The sequence below is a fragment of the Larus michahellis genome, chromosome 7, assembly GCF_964199755.1.
Source record: "Larus michahellis chromosome 7, bLarMic1.1, whole genome shotgun sequence".
NCBI lineage: Eukaryota > Metazoa > Chordata > Aves > Charadriiformes > Laridae > Larus > Larus michahellis.
This window is the reverse complement of record NC_133902.1, coordinates 35,841,133-35,864,878: the sequence shown is the minus strand read 5'-3', so window position 1 is coordinate 35,864,878 and position 23,746 is coordinate 35,841,133. Positions and strand designations below refer to the sequence as shown.

Here is a 23,746-nt window from a genome sequence, read left to right as displayed (position 1 = left end):
ACAGCACCTTAAGCATGTAAACCAGACTGCCAAACTTCCACTGCTGCAGCCAAGGAGTGCTGCCACGTCTCACCCTCCCCACTCTGTTAGGAAGGTGACAATCTCTAGCACCAAGGCAGTAAGAAACAGGTAGGAGAAGACAAAGTGGGAGAGAAGCAGTAACATCTTAAAATATTACCACTATTAAACGCTGAATTCAAGGCACTTTTCTTTACACTTACTGAAACTAAATTTTCTTCCACAAATGGAGTTAGCATATGCGACCGAAGGGTAACCATGATGTCGTTGAAGTCCAGCCCAGTTATCATACCACTTTTATTTTTGTCCTTCAATGCAAAGGCTTGTCTTGCGTGTTCTGACTGCAGCTCCTGGAATGAATATCAGAAATAGCAGATCAGAAGCAAATTCTGTAACTCGCCGTTCACAAAACTTTTGCTAATTTCAGATTCTTACAGTATGCCTCAATACATCTGTGCACGTAGAACACAGCACAACTGTAGTTTAAAGACGAGCTCAACTAAAACAAGAAGTCTGCAGACTGATTTTATCCACAGATCCATTCCTTTGTCAAAGAAAAGCCTCAATTCGACTGTAATGAAATATGCACTTTCACTAAATGATTTGAGAAACAAACTTCACATACCTGTGTCCTGTCTGCTACCTTTTCCTTTATTAAATACTCAACTGCTAGAGAAACTTCGGATATTGATCTTAAAGACTCAAAGTGCGCTGATCTCTTACACATCCAAGATGAAATATGACTGGGCTATTATAATCAAACTCATTGAAAAGTACTTGAAAATAAACAGGAGGACAGTAGAAAATTATATAATATAGATTTAGATGGCCCCCAACAGCTACCTCCCATAATGTCAGAAACAGTGGCTCATTTCAGGCAATTTAAGACTCCTATACAATCTGTAAAAACCTTCATATAAAGCACACTGCAGTAACTAACCTCAAGATAATAATGATGGCTGTAAATTCTATGTCCAGAAAAAGTTGTTTCCTTGTATTCAAGCAAACAATAAAGCACATTCAACTATCATTCAGACCTCTGAAGCAGCTAAAATAATAACCATGCTCTGATAGACAATAACAAGAGGGCAAACCATCTAGCTTGTATCACCTGTACAGTAATTTCTCAAGTCTTATAACCTCAAGATCAAGGTTTTCTAGATCATGGTGCAACAAGCCTGCTCTGATACAAATCCCAAAGCCCTTAAGATGCTGCTAGACCAAATAAGAAAAACAACGTGATGTAAAAGGAGGGACAACAATATCCAACTTGTATACATATAGAAATTACCGCAGTCCATACCACCCTTCCCTACTAAGGGGTTTTATTATATGAGAACAGCAAGAGGTTACCGTATCTCATATAACAGTATCTTGGAACAATAAAAATAGAACAGATATTTATCACTTTGGTCTGGGTTCCCAACATAAAGATTCTTCTCACTAGCAATCTGATTTTTTTTCTGCACTAGTGTCCCAAATTCGTGCCATATCACTTAAAATATGCAGTATCAAACACAGGACACAGTTTATTCCTTGAAAGTAACATCAAGTTATACTGCAGCCTTGGAAACCTGTGACAAACTCCAGTATCTCAATTTACAATAGAGATGCCAGATCCTATCTAGTTCGACATTTTTTCTAGAATCTGCTCGAGATTTAATTTTAACCAGGACAATAATTACAGATTATACCAAAGCTCATCTATCACTCCCTACTTTTAAGACAGTATGTCCAAAACGATTTTGTACTAGAGGCCAGCTCTAGAAGTGCATAATCTATTTTCCTTTGGGAAACTATAAGTAATATCATGAGGTGCACTGCATGTTAATTTATGGAATTCAGTGCAACTACCTACAATTCTGCTAACTCCTGTCTCATGAATTGTAAGGTACATTTCTCCTACTTTCCTCTTCCTCTATCCTTTATAACTGATGCCTTCCTTTACTTCCTTCTAGTATCATATTCAATTCGTAATATGTTTTTAATTTTTTGCCTTAGCAAAGTCCAGTTCTAGGATCCAGATCCTTTAAAGCCCGATCCCTAGAGGGTGCTTCAGCAATGTCTCAGAAAAGCAGATTTGCCTCATGCGAAGCTGGCTGCATTTAAGACCAAACTACCAATATATGTGTGGTTGCATGCATGCCATTGACAGAAAAAAAAAGTGTAAGTATCAGGATAATGCTTATAAAACTAAAAGAGATGTTGAAGAAGCTAAAACAGCTATATGGGAGGTTATATGGTTAATAACAACTGGTTATATTAAAGATGCAATCTTTCCCTGCTAGAGGTTAGTTTTGCTATTAAATTCCTATGACAGAAAAAGCAGACCCTCAATCCAGCTGAACAACAATCAGTAAAATGGTTAATTTCATAAACAGTATATCTAGTCCCATTCTTTTATAGGACGGCATTCAAGTTAAACCACAAGTACACACTGCTTGCAGAACGGCTATGGAGAAATAAGAGTTCATCATAACCGTCAGGATTAGTATCAGATAATGATTATCACTACCATAATAAGCTCAAAATTTATAATGGTATTAGTGTAAAAATGAATTTCTGTTCTACGTTGGAAGAAGGTTAATAACTGACCTCAAGAAACTGAGTGAACTCTGAATAGTTAAGATGCTTCTTCCTGTTATGTCCAAAATGCAGTCGAATGAACTCACAGTCCCAGTTGAAGGGGATATGATGATGAATAATAGTTTGTTCAAATATTTCTTTGACATTTGCTTTGGGAGAGGGAAAAACAACAAGTGAGCTTTGGGGTACAGTAATCTACAAACATTCCAGGAAGGATACAAACAAATGATGTTTTAAGCAGCTGTTTTAAGGAGTGTTTTAGTTTGTTAAGAATAATTGCTAACCGAACCTTTACAGACCTGTATGAGAACACATTTGCGACACAACGTGATACTTTTTGTATTACTGCATAAAACCTTGGTATGAATGTTTTATTTAGTTTTAATTAAGAAGCAATTTCCCTCATACATGACAAAAAAGAGCTATTTTGCATTCTGATATAAAAATCAATAGCGGTTCTCCATCTCTGCTAGGAGTCAAATTAAGACCTTTATCAAGAGCACGAATACCTGCATTACAATCTCATGCAATATTTGTCATACTAAGTATAGTTTGATTGAAACTTGATTATTACAATCACACTGTCTGAATATGTCTATTGAAGATAGGTATAAGAAATGCCATCTAAAACATATCATTAACTCAGCAGAAAGCACCTTATTAAAAGCTTTTGATAAGGCCTTAGCACAAAAATCAAATCCTATAAAACATAATTGGTAGTCTCAGTTATTAAAAGGTTTTAAGATAAGTGAAGATAGAGATGTCCTCTTTTAAATGAAGTTAAAAAAACCCTGTCATTTCAGAATATGGAATTCGCCATATGTATACTGTACAACTGAAATCTCAATGCCAAATGTATTATCTGAATTCAGTCAAAAACCTAACCTGAAAAAAAAGGCATGCTTTATTCATATACAGCATTGCTGTGAATGCAATGCTGTATATTGTTTTGTACAATAAGCTGCTTTTTGTGCAGATTATCCAACGACATCAACAGTATAACTGGACATCTATCCATACCACATGAACACTTTTCAAAAATCTACCTCAAAGTACCCAACTTGATGTTTTTACCAACTAACCTAGAACCCCCTAGCAACAAAGATAAAATGTGGCATATAGCTTAAATTTAAAACAAAGTAGAAAATATTTTAGCTGAAAACACACCTCCTCTTTTCTATGTTAAACAGTTCTGCTAAAAGACAAAATGCAATGAGAACTTTAATATAATTTGCTAATTCCATCAAGAGCTATTTATTTGCAGTAAATGTGTTTGTTATTCTATGCTAAAGGACTACTTGTTCATTCATACTTTCAATGCTATAGCTATTCTACTAATGCTAGATCAAATCTAGGCAAATCACTGCATGGTTTTATCTCTTCAGTGAGGAAAAGCAGGGGACTGCCTCACAACAGGGACATACAAAGCAGCATTCCCTGGCTAGATCATCTGCTTCACAATTACTTTGGGATTACATATTCAAAGGGCAGATTATGGCTAGTAAGCCATTTAACTTGACGGTCAAAAAAAGACTACAGTGAAAAAACTGCAATTTAAACCAAGGTTTAAGGATAAAGGAGTTGTTCAGGTAAACAAGAAACTTAAAAAAACTCGTATCTACTCATATCTATTCACTGGTATCAATATGCAAGGTGAGGGTTAAAAAAATGAGAAATAAAGCACCCAGAACATAGTACTAAACTTTTTTATTTTTCCATACTTCCTTTGAAAGTTTTATCTGTAGCAGATTCATTCATCATTGCTAGAGAGCAAGGAACCAGGAGACGTAAATATAAACTCCCCTCCTACCACCGATTCTCTGCAGCTTCTGACCAGGCTGCCTTGAGTCTTCTTGTACCACACACACAAACAGATCAGTGCAGCTCACGATGGAGCTCACAAAACGGCACCGAACTGTGGATGGAACAGACGACAGGCCGGCTTAATTGGATCTGTCGGCTTGGCTACTAACGCACAAAACGGTGCCGACTACTGACTACTTGCACATCTGTAAAACTGACTTCTAACGCACACCGAGTTCTCCTAATGAAAACTTAGGCAGAAACGTGCTGAAGCAGACAGAAAATTTAAATTGTATTTTCAATTGTTTCCGATGATTGCTTCTTTTAACCTTAGAGAAAAGTTAAAAAAAAAGTCTCTTTTTTCTTATAAGAAAATATTCATATTCATATAGACAGACCTTCCAATTCTTTTTAATGAGACTTAAGCCCCTGGTCTTCTCATAATTCTCATTCAAGCGTTTAATTGTATACTACTAAAACAACCAAGACGTGGTTTCATACGCTACTAATTTTTCCTTCTCAAAAACATTTACAACTACTTGTCAACACATCACAAGTCAAGATTCTTCAGCACATAATACCGGTAAGTGAATTAATAAATTTCTATTCGATAGTTGAGCGTATTGGTACTCGAAGAATCCCAGTAGCGGCTAACTAGCTTTAAAAAATGCAATCCAGATTAGCCTATTGCTTCTCTGAAAACTGAGGTGCCTTACCCGTTTTTATTCCACAGGCAACCACTCACAACCAGTAATGTATACTGCATGGATTACAGGAGTCTGGGTTTTAGAACGGGCTGTTGTATCTAATGTTTAATTAATTCCATGTTGGCCTTGTTAATGAAACATTTGGGGTACAGGAACAAAACCGTGTACTTGATGTGAATAACTGACACAGTTAGCACCATTTAAACTCTATATACAATTTTCCAAAGCCATCTGGGATTCTCAAACATCTCTAGGTAAGCACTAAAATTTACTACTTCTACCCAAGAGTAGCAATGCTTTATTCACAACATATCAAGAATACCTTTTAAATCCAATTTTGCTGACTATTCTCTTATATTAAAGGAAACAGCCATCACAACTAACAATTCATGTGATGAGAAGCAGCAAACGGACAATCACATTTCAGAAATTAGACATAATGTGATCATCACCTACACTTTCAACACTTTGAATTATGACCACGTCTTTTTTTAATTTATTTTTTTCACAGCAGAAGCAAAGCACTGACAACAAAGAAAACAGGAAACAGGTAACGTTAAGGTACAGATGCTGGGGTTTGGTGGGGTTTTTTTGGGGTTTTTTTTTATCTCTCAGCCAAAACCCAGTAATGCTTCTAAATTAAGATAAACTACAAGTACTTCAAATTTCCAACAGAGCTATTCTGCAGGGGGCAAACAGCAAATTATTTTTAAATCCTTTCATTTTAGTATGACATTTTACAGAATGCATTCATTGTCCCTGTCCATACATGTTGCTCATTTACTAATGTCTTCTCCTACACTTTGCTCACCTTTCAGCCGTGGAATTCTCTCCTACTGAGCTGATAACTTTCTTTCCAGGCTTATAGCAATGCATTTTCTTCTCAGATAGGCATACAAGTCAGCAGCCTGATGACATACTCAACTTACCATCAGCCCCAGGAACAATAAACCTACTACTCTAGTGCACTAGTACATTACCTCCAAGGCGACACGCATTCTCTCAAGATTGCTTCAGAATTTCCCCACCCAATCATTTTAAACAAATTACAGATGCCTGGAGCAGCTATCTGCAGGCAGCATACACGACTGGCTCAACCACCATCCAACACTGTTACCTACCGGGCTCAGAAAAATGATGTGAGAAAAACAAAGTTTTTAGGCAATACTGAATTTCACCGGAGGAGGAAGAATACTTTTTTAAGTTATGAACACTAGTATATCCTGTTGATGGGGATGAGCTCAGTACCCCAAGTAAGCCTTGAGGTAGTACCTATCATTTTGACTTGTCAGGTCCCCAAGAAACAGAGTGGAAACATCACACAATTCCAGTGCCATCAACCTGCTAACAGAGCTTGCCATTGCCTCTCACCAGTGAGGGAACACCAATCACGCTTGGCAGAGACACAAAAATAGAAATTTGATAGTTTTAAGTACTAGCATAAGTATGCTAAAGGTTTGTTGTTTAATAGGTGGGTTTTTTTGAATCTGTCTACTCAGTCATCTACAGTCCCATTTGTACATATTTGAGCCTTAATGTATGTAATGCATTTTAACATATTCTATGTTGCTATTTTTCACTATTTCTGCTAACAGCAAATTTTACATATTTTCACTTTCAAGCATAAAATTAAAAAATCACAGTTAAAGGCAAAAAGACTTTTTTTTGTAGCACCTAATGCAACAGAAGTGTATTAAGAGTGATCCAAATGTAAACAATGCAATAATTACTTTGACACGAGAGCTAAATGACAAGTGGCAGGAAAAGTGAGAAAGCTGAACTAGAAATAGTTACATTGTATTTCTACTCTTACTTTAAAAGGATTAGTGATTCTGTTTAAGATTAATATTAGTGACAGCCATAACAACAAACTGTCAATATATTTAATTTTAATGTGGAGTTCTCCTTTTCTGTTCCCTCTTGCTGAGCAATGGTTTTGACTATATTGTTATTATAAAAAATAAGGAAAGGCTTCTGTCCTGCGCAGCTCACAAGTGTTTAAAACTGTGGTTTAAACCTGAAAGAATCACACAACAGGAAAGAAACAAGCAAAAAATCTAAAAAATATGAGAACAAAAGGAAGTCATAATATACAGTGAAGTTTCCTACATTATCTGCACATGTTAAGAAAAAGACATCTTGAAAACAGGCAACTAATGTATGGCAACCAGGAAGCCAAGAAAAATAGCAGTTCTAGTTTACAGCACACTTGATAAAAACATGGTGTTTTTCGTATATCCTCAGATCTGTAGCCATGTGATTATGAGATTCCTTCTGTTTACATTTTAAAAGGTTTCCTGCCTTTACTGTTGCAAATAATATTTTATAAAGCAAAATTCTTAAGGTTAAATCCAAATCCTAGCACTTTCAATCCAACTGCTCTGTTGGAAATGGGGGAGGAGTGAGTACTAGCAGTGATCTGTGTTTCCTGAAAAGCAACGCTCAAAAGCAAAGAACTATAACAACAAACATTCAGCTCCTTTCTCTTGTTCTTCCCACTCATCTTCTTCCAGTGTTCTCAAACTCTATGTCCCCATTAACGGAAATCCGAACTTTCTCTCCCAGATTAAAGTTTGTTTAGAAAATAGATGGACAAGATTTCAGTATCACTGTATACCCAACTTCTGAAATTATTACATTGATGTTTATTATTTCAGTTCACCGATATCATGGTAATTTTCACATAGTTGCATTACTAGGTACCCAATTCCCTTACTCCCCCCAGTGCCTTTAAAGAAGAAGCCACTATACTCTGCAAAATATTTTTCATTACATTTTGAGCTGCAGGATGTTTTGAAAAGCCTTATGTTCAGTTCCATAAATATTTTCCAATTATCACCAAAATAATGTAAAAATTCTGAATATAGAAGAATCACAAACATGAAGGCAGTAAAATTGTTTCAAAATCTCATTATTTTATCTTTCTATCCATACCAGCATGGGTATTTAACTAAAAAAGCATCTCTGAAACTCTCCAGTTTATCAGAGAATGGCTTTCTTTGTGGTGATCCTAAAAGGAAGAACAGCTGGAAAAAGCCTGGAAATTGTACATCCCAATTAAAAGTGATACAGTCCAGATCATTGTATAGTTTGCCGAAGCGATAAATTACAAAGAATCCTTTTACTTCCTTTTACTTCCAGGATGTCCAAATAGACAGCCTATTTTTGAGAGAAGTTTCAGTGATAGTCACCCACTTCACCTTTTAACCACAGTAAGGATCGTCTGCTTCAAGATCGAAGCAAACCAGATAGCTTGAGCAGATTTAATATTTAGGTTTGCTTTAACCTGAATTCAGGTCAAAAAAACTTGCATAGAATAGCAATAAAAAGAAGTTTCCTTAGTACAATAGCATTAATTTTATGAAGTGTTATTAAGTATTTCCCTCATGTTAAGTAGCTTGGTCAGTTACATCCCATGATCAAAAAAGCAAAGTGGTTGTCAGACTTCTCTGGCTACAGACAGCAACCCATAACAAGAAAGACAATGCATGAAAAAAAAAAAAAAAATCACTTTTCTTTATCAGCTTTAGCCGTTACCTTTTAAATATTCTATAGTTAAAGCAATATTGTAAGGGCTCATCAGCAACACATTTCCCATAAAATATTCACCTAGGAATCATTTATGAAGACGTACAAGCATTTGATCCGGAAAAGAAATGCACTTTTTTCCTATTTCTCCATGATTAAAAAGTCATTTAAACTACACTGTCACTTTTATCAATGGGTTATTAAAATAGTAATTTTATTTCTTTTTGTTCACCAAGCTGACAGTGAGTCCAGTGCAGCTGAAACACGTAAAGAGCACTGAGCATGCTGTACAGTTTGATCATATAAACTAAGTCAAATTTCATGTTCTTGCAATGGACCTTCTATGCTAATATTGCAGCATACTATCTGCATGTTTATGAAAGTCATTCATACAGGATTTCTAGATGTCCAAAACTCCTGTAAAAATGTGCCAACGCAATAAGAAAGTAAATGACATTAAAGTGACAGGCGACTTCCTCTTTCAACAATCCCATGATATGGGATGTTGAAACGTTAAAAGCATATGATATTGCACAGACGAAGACACTGATTAGTATAGCACAGTCAAAAAGAATTTCTACCAAATAGTTCCTAAAGAATCATAAACTTTTTGTCCTCTTCCATTTCTCAACTCGTAAGACAGAGGTTCTTCTGTAATACAATTTAATTAATAATTTCCTCATTGAAGAGTTGGAAGCTAAACTTCTGTAGAGACAAGTGGCAGACTGAGGCTAAAGAGGACTCCAAGAAGATAAAGTGCTCAGGTATGGTCCGAGTCCGTGTCAGTATATAAATACCAAAAAGGAGATGTGAACCTGACTGGAGCAACTTACTTTCAAATAGAGCCAGCTCCAAAAATCAACAAGTATACTTAACTTTCTCCAGATAACTGAAAATTTGATTAGATCAGGATATTTTTTGAAAATGCCATACAGTCATACCCAAATGATTGAGAGACATTATCTCATGTCCAGTAAGGCCAGTGCTGGGTTCACATTACTGGCCTAACAGATCCAAGTTGATTCTGTGTTCCACTTCCCAGCAACTCCAGCCCTTGTTCCAGATGCACAGTGCAGAAAAATCACAGTAATTCCATATCATTTCTGGGAACACTTACTGGCTTGAGTTAGCTTTGGAATCGATGCAATCACATCCACATAGCACTGCGTCTGAGCTAGAATATCTTGACTCATGTTTGCTCTCATAACCAACATGGTTTATCTGCACACTGGATACACTACACACACATAAAAGAGACCTAACTTGTCTGATAGCAATTTTCACACCAATTGGCTAAACTAACTTCATTTCAGTATATTTCTAATCATTTCTAATAATTTGTAACAACTTTTAAGACCTAATTTTATATATTCTCCTGTTTTTACATGAAACTAAACTCTGTACCTTTCTGCTTATGCGGTTTGAATATGAAAGAGTGCAAGATTCATTTAGAAAACAGCCACTGTAGGCCACAAGACTGACTTGGAAATTGACTGCAGTTACTAAATTCTGAATATGCCATATATAATCATTCACATTTCTTCCACATGCATTAATTTGTATGATACACCTATGAAGTAACAGTAAGTAGCCCATGTTACAAGCAACAACAACAGAAGAAAAAAAAGCAACAGTAAACGTGGGAACTGTAGCACAAAAACATGTACCACTGATATGTTACAACATACCGTTAAATATATTAATAATTGCAATATAACTGATTTTGTAAAAACAAGAATCCAACAGTAAGTTTTGAATTCCCTAAAGAGTTTCGTATTCAAAATTTATCAGCCTTATTAAAAAACAAAAATCGGCAAAAAAGATACCAAAAATATTCGCACAGTTTTCTGTTTTACAGTTTTTCCTGTTTGTGTTTTCTTTTAGCCTTTAATATAATGATGTGGTCATAAAAATAACAGTCCTCAGTCTGACTGAGGAATCTGTATACAATCTGAAATGACTTTTTGTTCATTTACGAAACCAGCTATTTCAAGTGTGTTCATGAGAGCTACAAAGTGCGTATCTCCATTCTGTGAGATTATTAAATATACCATTATTAACATGGTCACACTGATTATAGTAGTTTGTCTACTTCCTAATGACTGCATTTACTGATTTCACCTTTACTTAAGTTCTAAAGATTTTCTTTTCAAGATGTTGTGTATGCAAATTGCTTAGTATTTGACCCTTCAGTTAACGATGTAATTTAACGGACATCATAAGTCAAGCAATTTGTTTCCATAAAAGACCCTTGCATTTTTTTTTTTTTTTCTTCAACAAGTTGCAACAGTTTTCATAAGAATGAAATAGTACAAACAGCGAGTGCTTACAAATCCAAGCATGGTTTGTATTTTCTTTATTAGCTTTATTCTTTTAGATAGAAATAACATTTAATTCTCATTTCATTTCATTAAAATTCTTAGCATTGTTTTATCCAGTTTTCATAAACATATGACGTTTTTAAAAATAAAACCTAACCCTCCTTAAACTGCAATGTTAATAACAGTTATTTAGCAACACCATAAAGCAGCATAGTTAGGCTGAAGAATTTTGTCCAATTACTAATTAAAGTGATGGGGGCACGGGGGGTGGGGGAGAAAGTAAAACTTAAAGGCCATATTTTCTTCCTGATTTTTCAAACATATGATCTAGTTGGAAGCTACACTCATAACATTAAAGTAAGATTTGCTCCTCAAGAAAAGGAACACTAAACTAGGAATTCAAAAGATCAAAAGATCAAAAGATTAGACTGCCTTCATTTCTATATTGATCTCTTACTGTATCTAATGACAATTCTTCAAAGATACGTGGAGATCCAGAACATATTTCAAAAATCCCTCATCATTGAAGGAGTTCAAATTCCATAACAAAAAAAAATTACTTAGGATGACACTGAACAAAACAAGATTGTATTAACTACTTCAGGAACATGAAAAATCTTGATTCAAAACGATAGAGCAAAATAGATCTTGTTTCTGTCTATTTCTGAAGTTTGCATCACTTGAAAGAAAAAAAATGTTTTACCCATGAAAACTCTTAGGAAATCAGTACAATATTGCATAATATGCATTCTATCACCAATGGTGATAAACCATTATTACGATTTATACTATTATAATCACTTTCTTAAACTGTTTTTCTTTAGATAGTCTTACCAAATGTTACTTCGCCATTGCCACTCTTGTCAAACAACTGAAAAGCAACAATGAATATTGCATCTGGAGTACACAAAACAGATTCAAATGCCACAAATTCTTGAAAGGAAATCAGCCTACGAAGAAAAATACAGAAGTTATAAAGATTTCAAAAAAATATTCACAACACCAATGATATTTTGTGTTTGATGCTCTAGAAAAATGTATGACCCAATTATTAAAATAAAATTCTAATATAAAAAAGTTAAGACTCTACACTAGAAACTGAAAAAGTATGTTACATTTAAATAGTTACTTAACCTTTATGCAACTCAGTCTCTTCCTCTATAAAATGTCTGTATTCTTCATACCCATCAACAACAAAATATAATCAATTTTCAGCGAATACCTACAGTTTATTACCTTGTAATTATAAATGTAAGCAGACAGCACTTAAAAATTAAGACATAAAAAACCCACAGAAATTCTACAACCATGAAATTTACAGGGCTGTCATTATATTACTAATTTATGTATGTATTTCTACTGAGAAAGAAAAGATAGTTCAATGCAAGCATAGGAATATACTATACAATATAAGCATTTCTTAAAACAACATATAACATTCATAAAAAACAAGCAGGTTCACAGAAAGTCATCCTTTACTATGTATATAGAAAAAAATATTATACTTCAAATATAACACGAACTGCAAAGTCATGTACTTGAGGACAAGAAAGAAAGAGAGAAACTATAAGAACATTTGGACATAAGGACAGTTAGACATGATGGACGCAGGGAAGGACCTGAGCGTAACAGCAGATCACAAGATTCTGTGTACACAAGACAGTCACCATACGGAAAAATGCAACTCAGGATGCATTAGGAAAGCTGTTTCAGTGTGAGATAAGGAAGCAGTGGTATCCCCAGATAGGGTTCCCACAACAAACCTGGAATGCTGCATAGAAATCCAATTCCGTGTGTTCAACACATATAAACTCAGACTGAAATGTATGCACAGGTAACTTATTAGGATAATCATAAATAACTTTTTTAGTGGAACTCAGCTTATTCCGACTAACAGAAAAAACACTTAGATGGGATCTTTATGCTGTATGTAAGAACAGCTGCAGAAACTCCAGCCCTAACCAGGAAAAGATAAAGGATAATGTTGGCACAAGAACAGAATCACATCTCCATAAAGATATTTAGAGCAGGAATATACTGTGGCCTTTCCAGAATACTGCAAACAAGAGCCTTAGGTTTTAACAGCAAACTTGATTTAAACTACTGTGTATTTTCATCCTTGTAAAAATAGGGGACTTAGCTTGAGGATTTACAATATTCCAACCAATTATAAGTTCCTGAGCCCAGTTTATAAAAATATATGATGGGATATCTATTTTAGCATCAAATAAATTATCAATGGGAGTAAGAATTTTAGTTAATTTTTTAAAATTAAACAAAGAAATCCCTATTTCAGTAGATGCTGTTAAAACATAGAGTATCACTGTAGATGGTACATTTTCCCAGAAGATGCACATAATTGATCTGTGTCGTGGTTTGGGCTGGACTGGTCACTGAGATGCATTTAGTACACTTCGTAGGAGACCATTAGCTCATAGTGATTACTTTACACATATACTGCTTATTGCTAAAGAGCGAAGTATAATTCTGTCACCTACAGAAAAAGAAAAAAAAAAATCAAGCCACACTATTCATTAGTTTATCCAGTCTTTCTCTGTCAAAGTACATGTAAGGCAGAACTGAGATACTTTAAACAAGGTTATGTATGTTAACATTCTTGCATATATGCATTACACAGAAAATACAGAAAAAAAATGTAGTGATTTTGAAAGGACTTCAGATATGGCAAATACAGAATTATGATATTAATTTGTCACACCTTAGACACAAAAATCAAAGATGTGAGAAAGGTTCTTCAGATGCAATTTCATCCAAAGGATGATCTTGATAAATAAGGGTTTAGTATCAGAGAAACAGAATATCCTGTTAAAATATTTGTAAATAATGTTGTTTCAAAATATACTTCATATACAAGCGTAAACCTGACATACAAATTAATTCCTAACCACGATGCTTTATAAGTGACAGAATCAAGTGACGATCTCTGTAGAATGCATTCGTAGAAGCCTGAACCTGAAAGAAGCCGTCTTCAGAGGTCTCACTTTAACAGTGCCTACAGCAAAAGGAGACAGACACATTCAATTTCCTTTCCATATATTCCATTTGCAATGCCTAAGAGCGGGGATATCCCCCGTGATACTCCATTATCCATTAGGGCGGAGATAACAGGAGCTGGATTAAACAGAATGATGGAGCTTCCCACCCAATCGCAACTCAAGTAACATTCAGCAAACTCGCTGCATTAGAGTCCATAACAACATAAAATCACTCACCTTTCATTTTATCTGTAACATTTTTTTAAATTTCCCTTCCTCTTATTTCTTCTGTACCATTACTTTTCAAAGGCACACAAAGTAAGCCATGTGTTTATAATTCTTCTCTATCTTTCCTTTTTTCCTGCTACAACTCTTTGCCCTTTTTTTCCCCACACAACATTGCTTTTAAACGTTATGTTGTGACTCTCAATTATGTGAAACATCAAATCCTTCTTCAGGACTTAGCTTAAGAAGAACACATGTTAAGAACGATATGCTGATAAGCAGAGTAGCCAGAAACGAGCAATGAAAATTAAGAATTCTGAGTGACTACTGGGAAATTTTGAAGGTTTGAAAGGAGAACATCTTTGATTTTAAAACTGCAGTACCTGCAAACATTAACTGACTTATGTAATTAGGAAGCTGGGTTTGGCACACATATGTAAGTATATATTCATACATATATTCAGAGAGGACATGTATCCTAATTTCAAAAGTAGTGCCTACAGCCTGATGACACAGGAATGCTTACCTACAGCATCAGTAAAATCACGTTGTATTACACAGATAGCAGACAAGGCAGTTTAGGCCAAATTCTAATCTAGACCTCATCCCATTAATTTCTTAGAACACACATTTATAACAATGAGGAAGAAACACTTTGAAAGTGAAGACTCATCAGCTTTAAGGACTACCTTACAGAGTTCCACTAAAGCAAACCCGTCTTATGCTGTAGTAATGGGAGAAGACAATAGCACTCTGGAACAGTTAAGTAAGTATCATCACGAAAAAATAAAAATACATTTCTTTAAACATATGCCTACAACCAGCCAGTTCCAAAATATGCTTTTGTCTAAAGTGCCAAACTTAAAACTAAATTAAATAAAAAATTATTAACAAAGAAAAGTTACCAAACCCACTTTGCATCTTTATTTGAAGGGCAAGCAAGGCTAAGAGAATATAATAGCAGATACTGGAATGAAATTTCTATACAGAACCCAAAGCTTCTCAATGACTTGCTATGTGACTTTGGGCTGTCATTTAATTTACAAATGTCTGTATGGAATAAGACTACTGATAGTTTCTCAGACTTCATAAAGTAACTTTAAGTCCTTAGAAAGATGTAATGCATTCTGGAATTCAGTTGAAGATTATAATAATTACCCATGCCACAGATTAAACTCTCTGTGCAGATGATATAGTTGTGAGACTCTGGGTTTTGATATATTACAGCTTACCACAAAAGGAAGAATGTGAATGTAAAAATAAATAAATAATCCAATGATGATGATGGGGGTATAACAATTCTTCACATGAAATACAGATTAGAGATAAATATAGATTAGAACATATAGGAAAATAAGTTTCAGACAAGTATCAACAGGTATTCAGACAAACATTATGTATTGCAGACCATATGGTAGTAATTCCTATTCCCACTGTTCCCATACAGAAGTAGATAAAGCACACTTACCCATATTTGATTACCTCACTTCAAATATTACCTATATTAAAAAACCAACCAAACCAAACCAAACTTGCATTCACAGAGAAAGCAACAAAAAAAGTGATGCCTCAATGTAAAGTTCTGTTGTAGCAATAAAAAAAAAATTACTGATTTCTTAATGTAAGAAAGATCCTTTTGTAAGACATTTCCTGAAGAAATGCATACTGTAAAAGATAACTGACAGCTTTCAGAGAAACAAGATACTTAATGTTGGTTTACTAGTCATCAATTAGACTATTATTTCAACAGATACATACAAAATAGCATTTTCAGTCCATAACAATTCAACAAACTGCAGCCACGTATTGCAAACAAGACAGGTTATTTGGATTTATCAAATGTACGTATATATCAAATGTATTATAAAAATGCTGCAGCTTTATAAAATAAAAAAAAATCATGTAACATTACATTAAACAGGAGATCCTACATTTGTTGTTTAGCGTAAAATGTATATAGCATATACAATTTAATTTGTAAAGCACAGATATTGTGCAAGCTGCTCAGGATACTATGCAAACTAATAAAATAGTCTAAAGCATAACAAAGGAAAATAAAAACATTTAAGTGATGGCAAAGGTCAGATTTAGACCCACAAATGAAAGGAAGTCAAGGGGCTTTCAAATTTAAGCTACATCTATATATTTACAAATGTATCGTATATTATTTTAACAGCAACTTTCTCTCTTCTCTATAAAATACCCACTCCCTTTTACATTCTTGACCTCTTCTCTGGTCCATCTTAACCTTTTCACTTTACTTCAACAATGTCCATGCTCTTACTACAATACAAGGCCAAAGCTAGAAGCCTACATAAAGCAAGAGAAAAGGCTTGTTTGAAGAAGAGTGCGTTAGAGGGTACCACCTCAGTGGAGTGGACATGTTACAAATTAGTTTCAGAGAACTGTCTAAAAGCAAATAATATCACAGAGTTGGAAAAGCTTTATGTGGTGTGACCTTATTTTGATTACGCAAACACCTTCTTCCTTCATAGAATCATTAATGTCTCTCTCTCCTAATAGACAGCACTTCAAAAAAACTCCTAAATGGTTTCATTGGAATTGCACACTACAGAAGTAAGAAAGCTTTTCCATATTTCCATGTTTCATTACAGGTACTAAAAACTCTTATGTCATATCTAATCATGGACGGAAGTATACAGAAAAGAACTTTTCCAAGGCAATCACACTACATTAAACTTATTTGCAGTTCAACTTCCTCTGCATTTGTAGTAATTGTTAAAACTCCACTAAAACAAATCTTGATTTTAAAAAATGCATCGACTTCTTCACTGTATTTTTTCCCAATTTCCACAAATTTATAGCCTATTGTACTTGAGAAAAAACTTATCATCTAAAGAAGCCTGAAGTGTAATAAAATCAATAATGTATTTTAGAAGATGAAATAATCAAACTCATTCACTCATGCATTTACCCATGTATTACAAGCTTCTAATGGAAAGCAAAATTCTCACCCATCCTTCGTTTGATCTGCCACTCCAGCCAACAGCTGCACTGTTTTAGGATTGTAACGCGGATCTGTATAAAGTCCTAGGTATTTTTGCACAAAATCTTCTGGGGTCATGTAATGCTCGCCATCTTTCTCAACACTGGCATACTAGAGTGAAAATAAAAAGCAAAACCACACAAACAAAAATGAATCAATTTAGATGCTAATTATCAGTGATTACCAAACCAGTATCTTTACTGAACATCACTTAAAACGGTGCACAACCATCCGCACAGAACTGCTCTGAAACTAAAGGGCTTGATTAAACTAATCGTGTTACTCTACTAGTTGCATACTGCAACAATCCGATTATCCCTGTAGAATAGATGTGTTCACATAATGACCAATATCTTCTAATAAAGACAATTACGTATTTTCAGAAACTGTCAGGTAATTGCATACATTTGTAAGAATTACAGCCACGCTGTAGCCCTCCGTTTGCAGCTAGACTGTGAAAATACAGCACATAAATTTTCGTGCAATTTCTAGTAGCAGATACCTTCTGAATAATTGTTCCTGATCATTCTTATAGTTAGCTTGGAAAATAGATATTGTTTCTCTTCTCTTTTTGTGAGAGATAACTTTTCAGATTAATTTTTATCCTGAAACTAATGAGTTTGGCATTTTCCATTTAAGTGAAAACTGACACACAGAAAAAAGGATTTGGGTCAATTAAAATGGTTTACTTTGAGATTTAATTTTATTAACAATACATTTTCAAGTAAAAACCACAGGCAAATTTCAGAATTATATAATTTAAATATTAATAAAACTAAAAATAAAATAACCAAGTACACCTTTATTACTTGTACACCAAAACAACTGCCATATGTCTGTATCAGTATTCCTACTGATTACTTTTCTGTTTCATATCATTAATCACTGGTTCTTATCTATGGGTCAATTTTAAATTAAAAGTGAAGATTTTAGCATGAAGTAAATTCTATGCCCTCAGCTGTCCAGTTACACTGGGTAATGCCATTCTTAAGGCAGGAGTAGAAACCATTGCAAGTGATGAATAAAAGGAAGTTCATATATATATATACACACACACATAAAAATATATAAATATATAATGGAAGTTCATATCCCTCAAATCTTGTTTCAAGATGGCGGTATAGTTGCAGGAAAAAATTCTTGTAGTTTATTTACGATATGACAGTAATCTTATAAATTAAACCTAAGTTTTCAGATTTCAAAATTAAGCTATATTTGCATCCTGCAACACAGGAAAGTAGCTCACAAAAGATGTCTACTTCCCTAAGCTACTGTGACCCAATCCAGTTTGATGACTGAGTTCGTTTCTCAGCATTTTTGCTCACAAAACCTGTAGGCAAGCTTATTTAGTAGTTTAAAATCCATCTCTTCTGTTCACTCTCTATTGTACACACAATGACTTAGATGCAGACCTTCCTATGCACACATATAACCGTGTTCATTCTGAGAAAGTGAAGTTATAAAACTACACAGCTGTTTAATCAGAATTTGGATTTGAAATAAAAGTAGTGATTTTTAATTCATGTGTAAAAATGTAATTCACCTTTCTAGGTTCTAGTTGTTAAAAGATGACTACGTAAGCGTTCTCTGCAGAAAATGAAATGGCAAGCCACCCAAGACCCACACTGCAACATCCATGCCAGTGAATTCAAAATTCAACTAATGGCCTTATCTGTAATTTGTAACTTTTCCACCATGTACTGCGGTATCTTGATTCAGCTGATACAGCTTTATGTGGAAGAGTAACAAAAGGGGCTCTTACTCTACCAGGGAATTAGAATATTAACAATAAGACCTACCCACAATACCTGTTAAGGTGTAACACTCCATGACGATAAGTGGGATCATTCACATGTCTCATGCTTGTTTCAGCTGTACGCAACCCAACCGATTCAGTCAGGGCAGTATTTCAGCGTAAAGGAGCTTGCATCAGCATCAGTGCCTGCTTAAGCATTTCCTGTACCTCTTCCACAATACCAGCCACTCACATCACCTCATCATCTCTCCCTCTTCCACCCTACAGCTATGATGACAGCCGTTTGCAAGTCTGCACTGTAAATCAGATTGTTGAACTAACCCAGAATTAAAATCAATGATTTCCACAAAAATAAGAACACAAAGCAGTGGACAGGAATCCTTTAACTCAGCACTGCTGCCGAGATGACTATATAATGAAACCATGGCTTCACTGAGCCAACTCAGAAGGTTCTCTTCTCAGTTGTAAACACAAGTGACTAAAAAAATGCATTATGAAGCAAAATTCTTCTGCAAGACATGTAATCCAAGGGAAGTTTTATGTATGAAGGACCATCAAACATGCAGAGTATGGAGCATATCTTCAGGAATAACAGATTTCAACTGTATGACGGTAGAGTGCATATCAAAGACAGTCAAAATCTAAACACCATAATCTTCTTTTCTCTTCAGACACCTGTTTATCTGAGTTTATTACAAACAGTGAATTGTTTCACAATAAAAACTGTGTGGGGGAAGTTTTGTTAAAATTTTTTTGAGACAAAAATAATTAACTGACAGATACATTTTGCTCCATATGAGAAGGTCATGGTATTTTGAAAGAGTCTGGCAGTGGGCCAATAAATTAAGGCCTGACAAAGCAGCTAGGCTATTCCCTTTCGGCATGTCCTCAAGTAACCTTTTCACCATACGACTTAAGTCTGGAATCTTTTAGCACAAAATAGACAATTGTAAATTATATCTTAATTTGCATATAAAACATAACACATCAATCAAATCTGTATTTTCCTCAGTCTTGAATTATATTACTTTATAACACAAAATTCTCACTATACATTTATAGGCTGTCTCAGGTAAGCACTTGATGAATTTGCATGAGACTTCTTTTTAAACATCATCACACAGCACGAACACACAAAAACCCTACACTGTTCATACAATATAGTGCTAGGTATCGCCAGACTTTCATAAATAGTGCTTTCTTTGAAAAAGATAGTTTTCAGTTCAAAGGGTTTCTCTATCCCAATTATTTTATCTGGGCAGGGGAGAAATAAGTTCCAAAACAAAAGAGACCTGGGTGCTCTTAACGTTTTATTTTTTATTTTTTTTAAGCTAAGCTATCAGCAAGAGATTCGGGACATTTTTAAGGGGGGGGAGGGAGGGCGGAGTTTCCTGTATTAAAATTGGGAATTTGTTTTTATCTCTTTCTCCACCTTGCTGGACAGGTTCCACTCCCATTCAGCAGGCAGGGAATAATTCAACCATATTCCCCAAGGGCTGACTGTGTCTTGCCTAAGAATAAAGAATGAAGTCTCACTAAGAAATCTGGTAACTGCTGTTCTACGTAACTCTTTTATCCTTCAGTGAATTTCTATTGTGTTCTTTACAGTTGTTACTGAAATCAGTGGTTAGCAAACAACTGAGAGGTAACTTATTTGATAGTGCATAAATATGGAATTTCAATGCCTGCATTTCATAGTTACAGGATTACATTGATATAATAGCATGTTTTTTTAATACAAGTCAAACTTAAGATTTTTAACACTTTAAAATAATAAAAATAAACATATAGCAAGCTTCAGAAAGTCTAAGAGAAAGGTGTATATGAAGCATCCCTTAAGATACAACTTTAACTGGATGGACAGAGGACACATATCACTTTAGAGGATACAGAAGGAAATTTAAGTACACTCTCTATGAATAAGGTGGATGACGAAGAGGCCTAGAGCTCACATCTTCCCTTGGGCCCATTTCCAAGGGAAGCCAAATTTAGGAAGGAATGCATGCCCTTTAGCTGCAGCTCACAGAACAGGCCAGCACCCTCAGCAAAGAGCATGACATATCTGACCCCTGACTAGCAATATCTCATAACAAGGCCCTCTACAACTTAAGTCTTCGAAAGAGTGGGTTCTCTTTTGATTTTTTTAAAGTCTGCAACTAAGCTTGCTTCCTATCTATCAAACAAAAAGCACAATTTCAAACCAAATTATAATCAAATATCATCCAAAAGAAATATAAACTCTCTTCCTATGCCAGAAGTGTCTGTGTTGTTTATCTTTTTTTTACTGCAAATACTCAAATACTCAAGAGAAGACAGGAGAGCTTTTGTATTTTTCATTCCCCAGAGCACAAAACAATCTACAACTTAATTTGCATGTTTCTTTGAAGATTACAAGACAGACATAGAGAAGACCAAAAAGCTGTTTTAAAACCAGACTGTCTGCTTTTTAGGTCAGTAAAACATGTATTGTCAGAGAGGCAATTTAAAGATTCAGTGGTACAATGTTCTTCCTCTCCATTTTTCCCTGTATGACCAAAATCAAGGACTTCAAGCAATTCACTTACTTCCAGAAAAAAGCACTCCTACTGACTGGAAGTCAACAATCCTAAAAAGTCCACATTTCCAACATGAACAGAGTATTTTGACACCACATTTCACTTTTTTGCAATCAAACATGCAAAAGTTGCAAAAAGAGCTGTGTGATGTTACAGAACCACAGATTTTTGTACTGTATTTATATATACTTTAAATTTTCATGTTGCTTTTTTTATTAACATACTCTACCATATTCCTTACCTACAAAAGCTAAATGTCATGTCAACCATAAATGAACCTGTGATGGAAGATTTTTTACCAGAAACTAAATGTTGGGCTTTCACTGGTTGATTCCAGCGTTCTAAGTTTTAGCACTCCAGCAACGTTACCAGTGTAATCCAACAGGCCAAAGCAAAAATCTGCCAAAATTATGGTTTCTCTCAGGCAAAAAGGTATCTTATGTGGAAACCATTACATAATACGGTAGGACCAAAAGATACATGTGAAAGATGAAATAATAGATTGTATTATTTATATTATTTATGAAAAAGCTTTAATACTTTTTTTTTTCCTTTTTCATAGAGGAAAGCTTCTTGAATGCACTGTGTAATACTCAACATAAAGGGAAAAGAAAAAATATATTTTAGTGATTTTGGAAATATCAATGGCCCAACTATGGACTTAAAACATAGTTGTTCTTCTTATTCCACCTGCCTGAATCAAACGTTTTTATCAAAGTTTTAGGATCGATTGGATTTTCCTTTCGGATCGTGCTTCACTGTAAATAAGGGGAGTGGAGAAAGCTTCATGCTGTTATTTGTATGTCAATTCTAAGGCCCTGCAAGGGACAATATTATGAAATACATCAGTCTTAAGAAATCAATTTTAAGTTCTAAAAATGTTGCCAGTTGTCCATTCATTTGTAGGAGGAACACATATAAACTCCAAAGCCAAAATATACAGCCATGGAAGAAGAACTTTCAGAATCTTGCAGAAATGATTTTAAAAATAGCAGTACTTAGTTGCGGTTATAATTATCTGTTTTATAGGAAATTAGAAAGTACCCCTGAAAATTATTTAAGGTTATCATTCAGAAATGGTTAATCACCATTTGTGTCAGAAGCAGTTTCTCCCTAACCCTTGAAGGCCCTTTTCAACACACTGTGCCCGCAAAGTGAACTTTCAAGTGTCCCACCAGCACGACGCGCGTACGGTCCCATGGCGAACTGACGCAAGGGCAAAAATAAGCGTCTGTCAGCCAAACAACGTTAGACAGATCTCTTTACCTGCAAAAAAATACTTCGTAGTTCAGCAGGATCCGCTCTTTTGGTTGATTGCACCTGTAAACACACACAAGTTAGCACCTCGCTAGCCGGGCTACTGACAGGGAGGAGATAAGAACCGCCGCCTGCGCTGATAAGGTCGGCGATGCCCGGTCCCTTATCGACCCCACAGGGCGAGTCTCGACCAGGAGCCCTCGGTGCTCCCCGCGGGACTCCACAGGGCTCAGCGCCGGTGACAGCTGTCAGGCTCCGGCCCGCCGGGGAGACCCGCGGGGCGCCCCGGTCCTCCGCGACACCAGCCACCGCCCGCCGGGCCCGGCCGCCACCGCCACCGGGCAACGGCCCCCAGCCCGCCCTGAGCCCGCGCCCCCGCCGCCTCACCTCAGAGGGCGGAGGCTGCCCCTTCCCCGGGGCCGCCCCGCCATCACTACCCCCCCAACACAGCGCCGGCGGCTTCCCCACAGCCCCCCGCAGGGCTTCCGCAGCAGCGGCTGCCTCCTCCCGCCGCCCGCCTCCACCCCGGGCAGGCGGGGGAATCCCCCCGTTCTTCCTCCTGCCACAAGCGATGGAGGGGTAGAGTCACCTTGACCGCCATGCTGCGCCCGGCGAGAAGGAGGAGGAGCCGCCCGCCGCTACCCACCCGCCGCGCCGCCGCAACAGCCGCCGCCTCAGCGCAGCGCTGTGGTAATGAGCGCCCTGCCCTGCCCCGCCCGGCCCGGCCCGGCTCCGCTCGCGCCGCTACCCGCGGCGGGCTCCCCTCAGCGGCCGCCGGGGACGAGGGGAGCACAGCGGGGCCCGCCGGTACCGGCCGGCGCCCGGGGCAGGAGCCATGTCGCTGCCCCCGCATCGGCCCCGTTGGGACGGCGGGGCACCCGCCCCGGCACGGGCACCGGCAGCGCGGCGCGGGGGGAGGCTGGCAGCGCCGCGATAGCGCAAAGCTGAACTTGGTGAAAATGCGGCTGAAACTAATTTCTGGCTTAA

The 23,746-nt window shown here is 36.4% G+C and overlaps 1 protein-coding gene across 3 annotated transcripts in view; it reads right to left on the bottom strand.

Moving 5' to 3' along the window:
* SLC25A12 (solute carrier family 25 member 12) overlaps positions 1–23,746 on the bottom strand; it is a 51,867-nt gene that overhangs the window by 27,104 nt on the left and 1,017 nt on the right. Inside the window, exons 1-6 of one of the 3 annotated variants that reach the window (XM_074595406.1) lie at positions 23,349–23,472; positions 22,769–22,822; positions 17,160–17,302; positions 11,798–11,913; positions 2,614–2,753; positions 222–368 (exon numbers count right to left, since the gene is read on the bottom strand). In XM_074595406.1, the coding sequence (XP_074451507.1) occupies positions 222–368; positions 2,614–2,753; positions 11,798–11,913; positions 17,160–17,302; positions 22,769–22,822; positions 23,349–23,360 (612 nt within the window). In that variant the 5' untranslated portion in view covers positions 23,361–23,472. Of the gene's footprint in view, positions 1–221; positions 369–2,613; positions 2,754–11,797; positions 11,914–17,159; positions 17,303–22,768; positions 22,823–23,146; positions 23,473–23,746 lie in introns of those variants that run through there. The other 2 variants (XM_074595407.1, XM_074595408.1) reach the window with 2 other exon arrangements.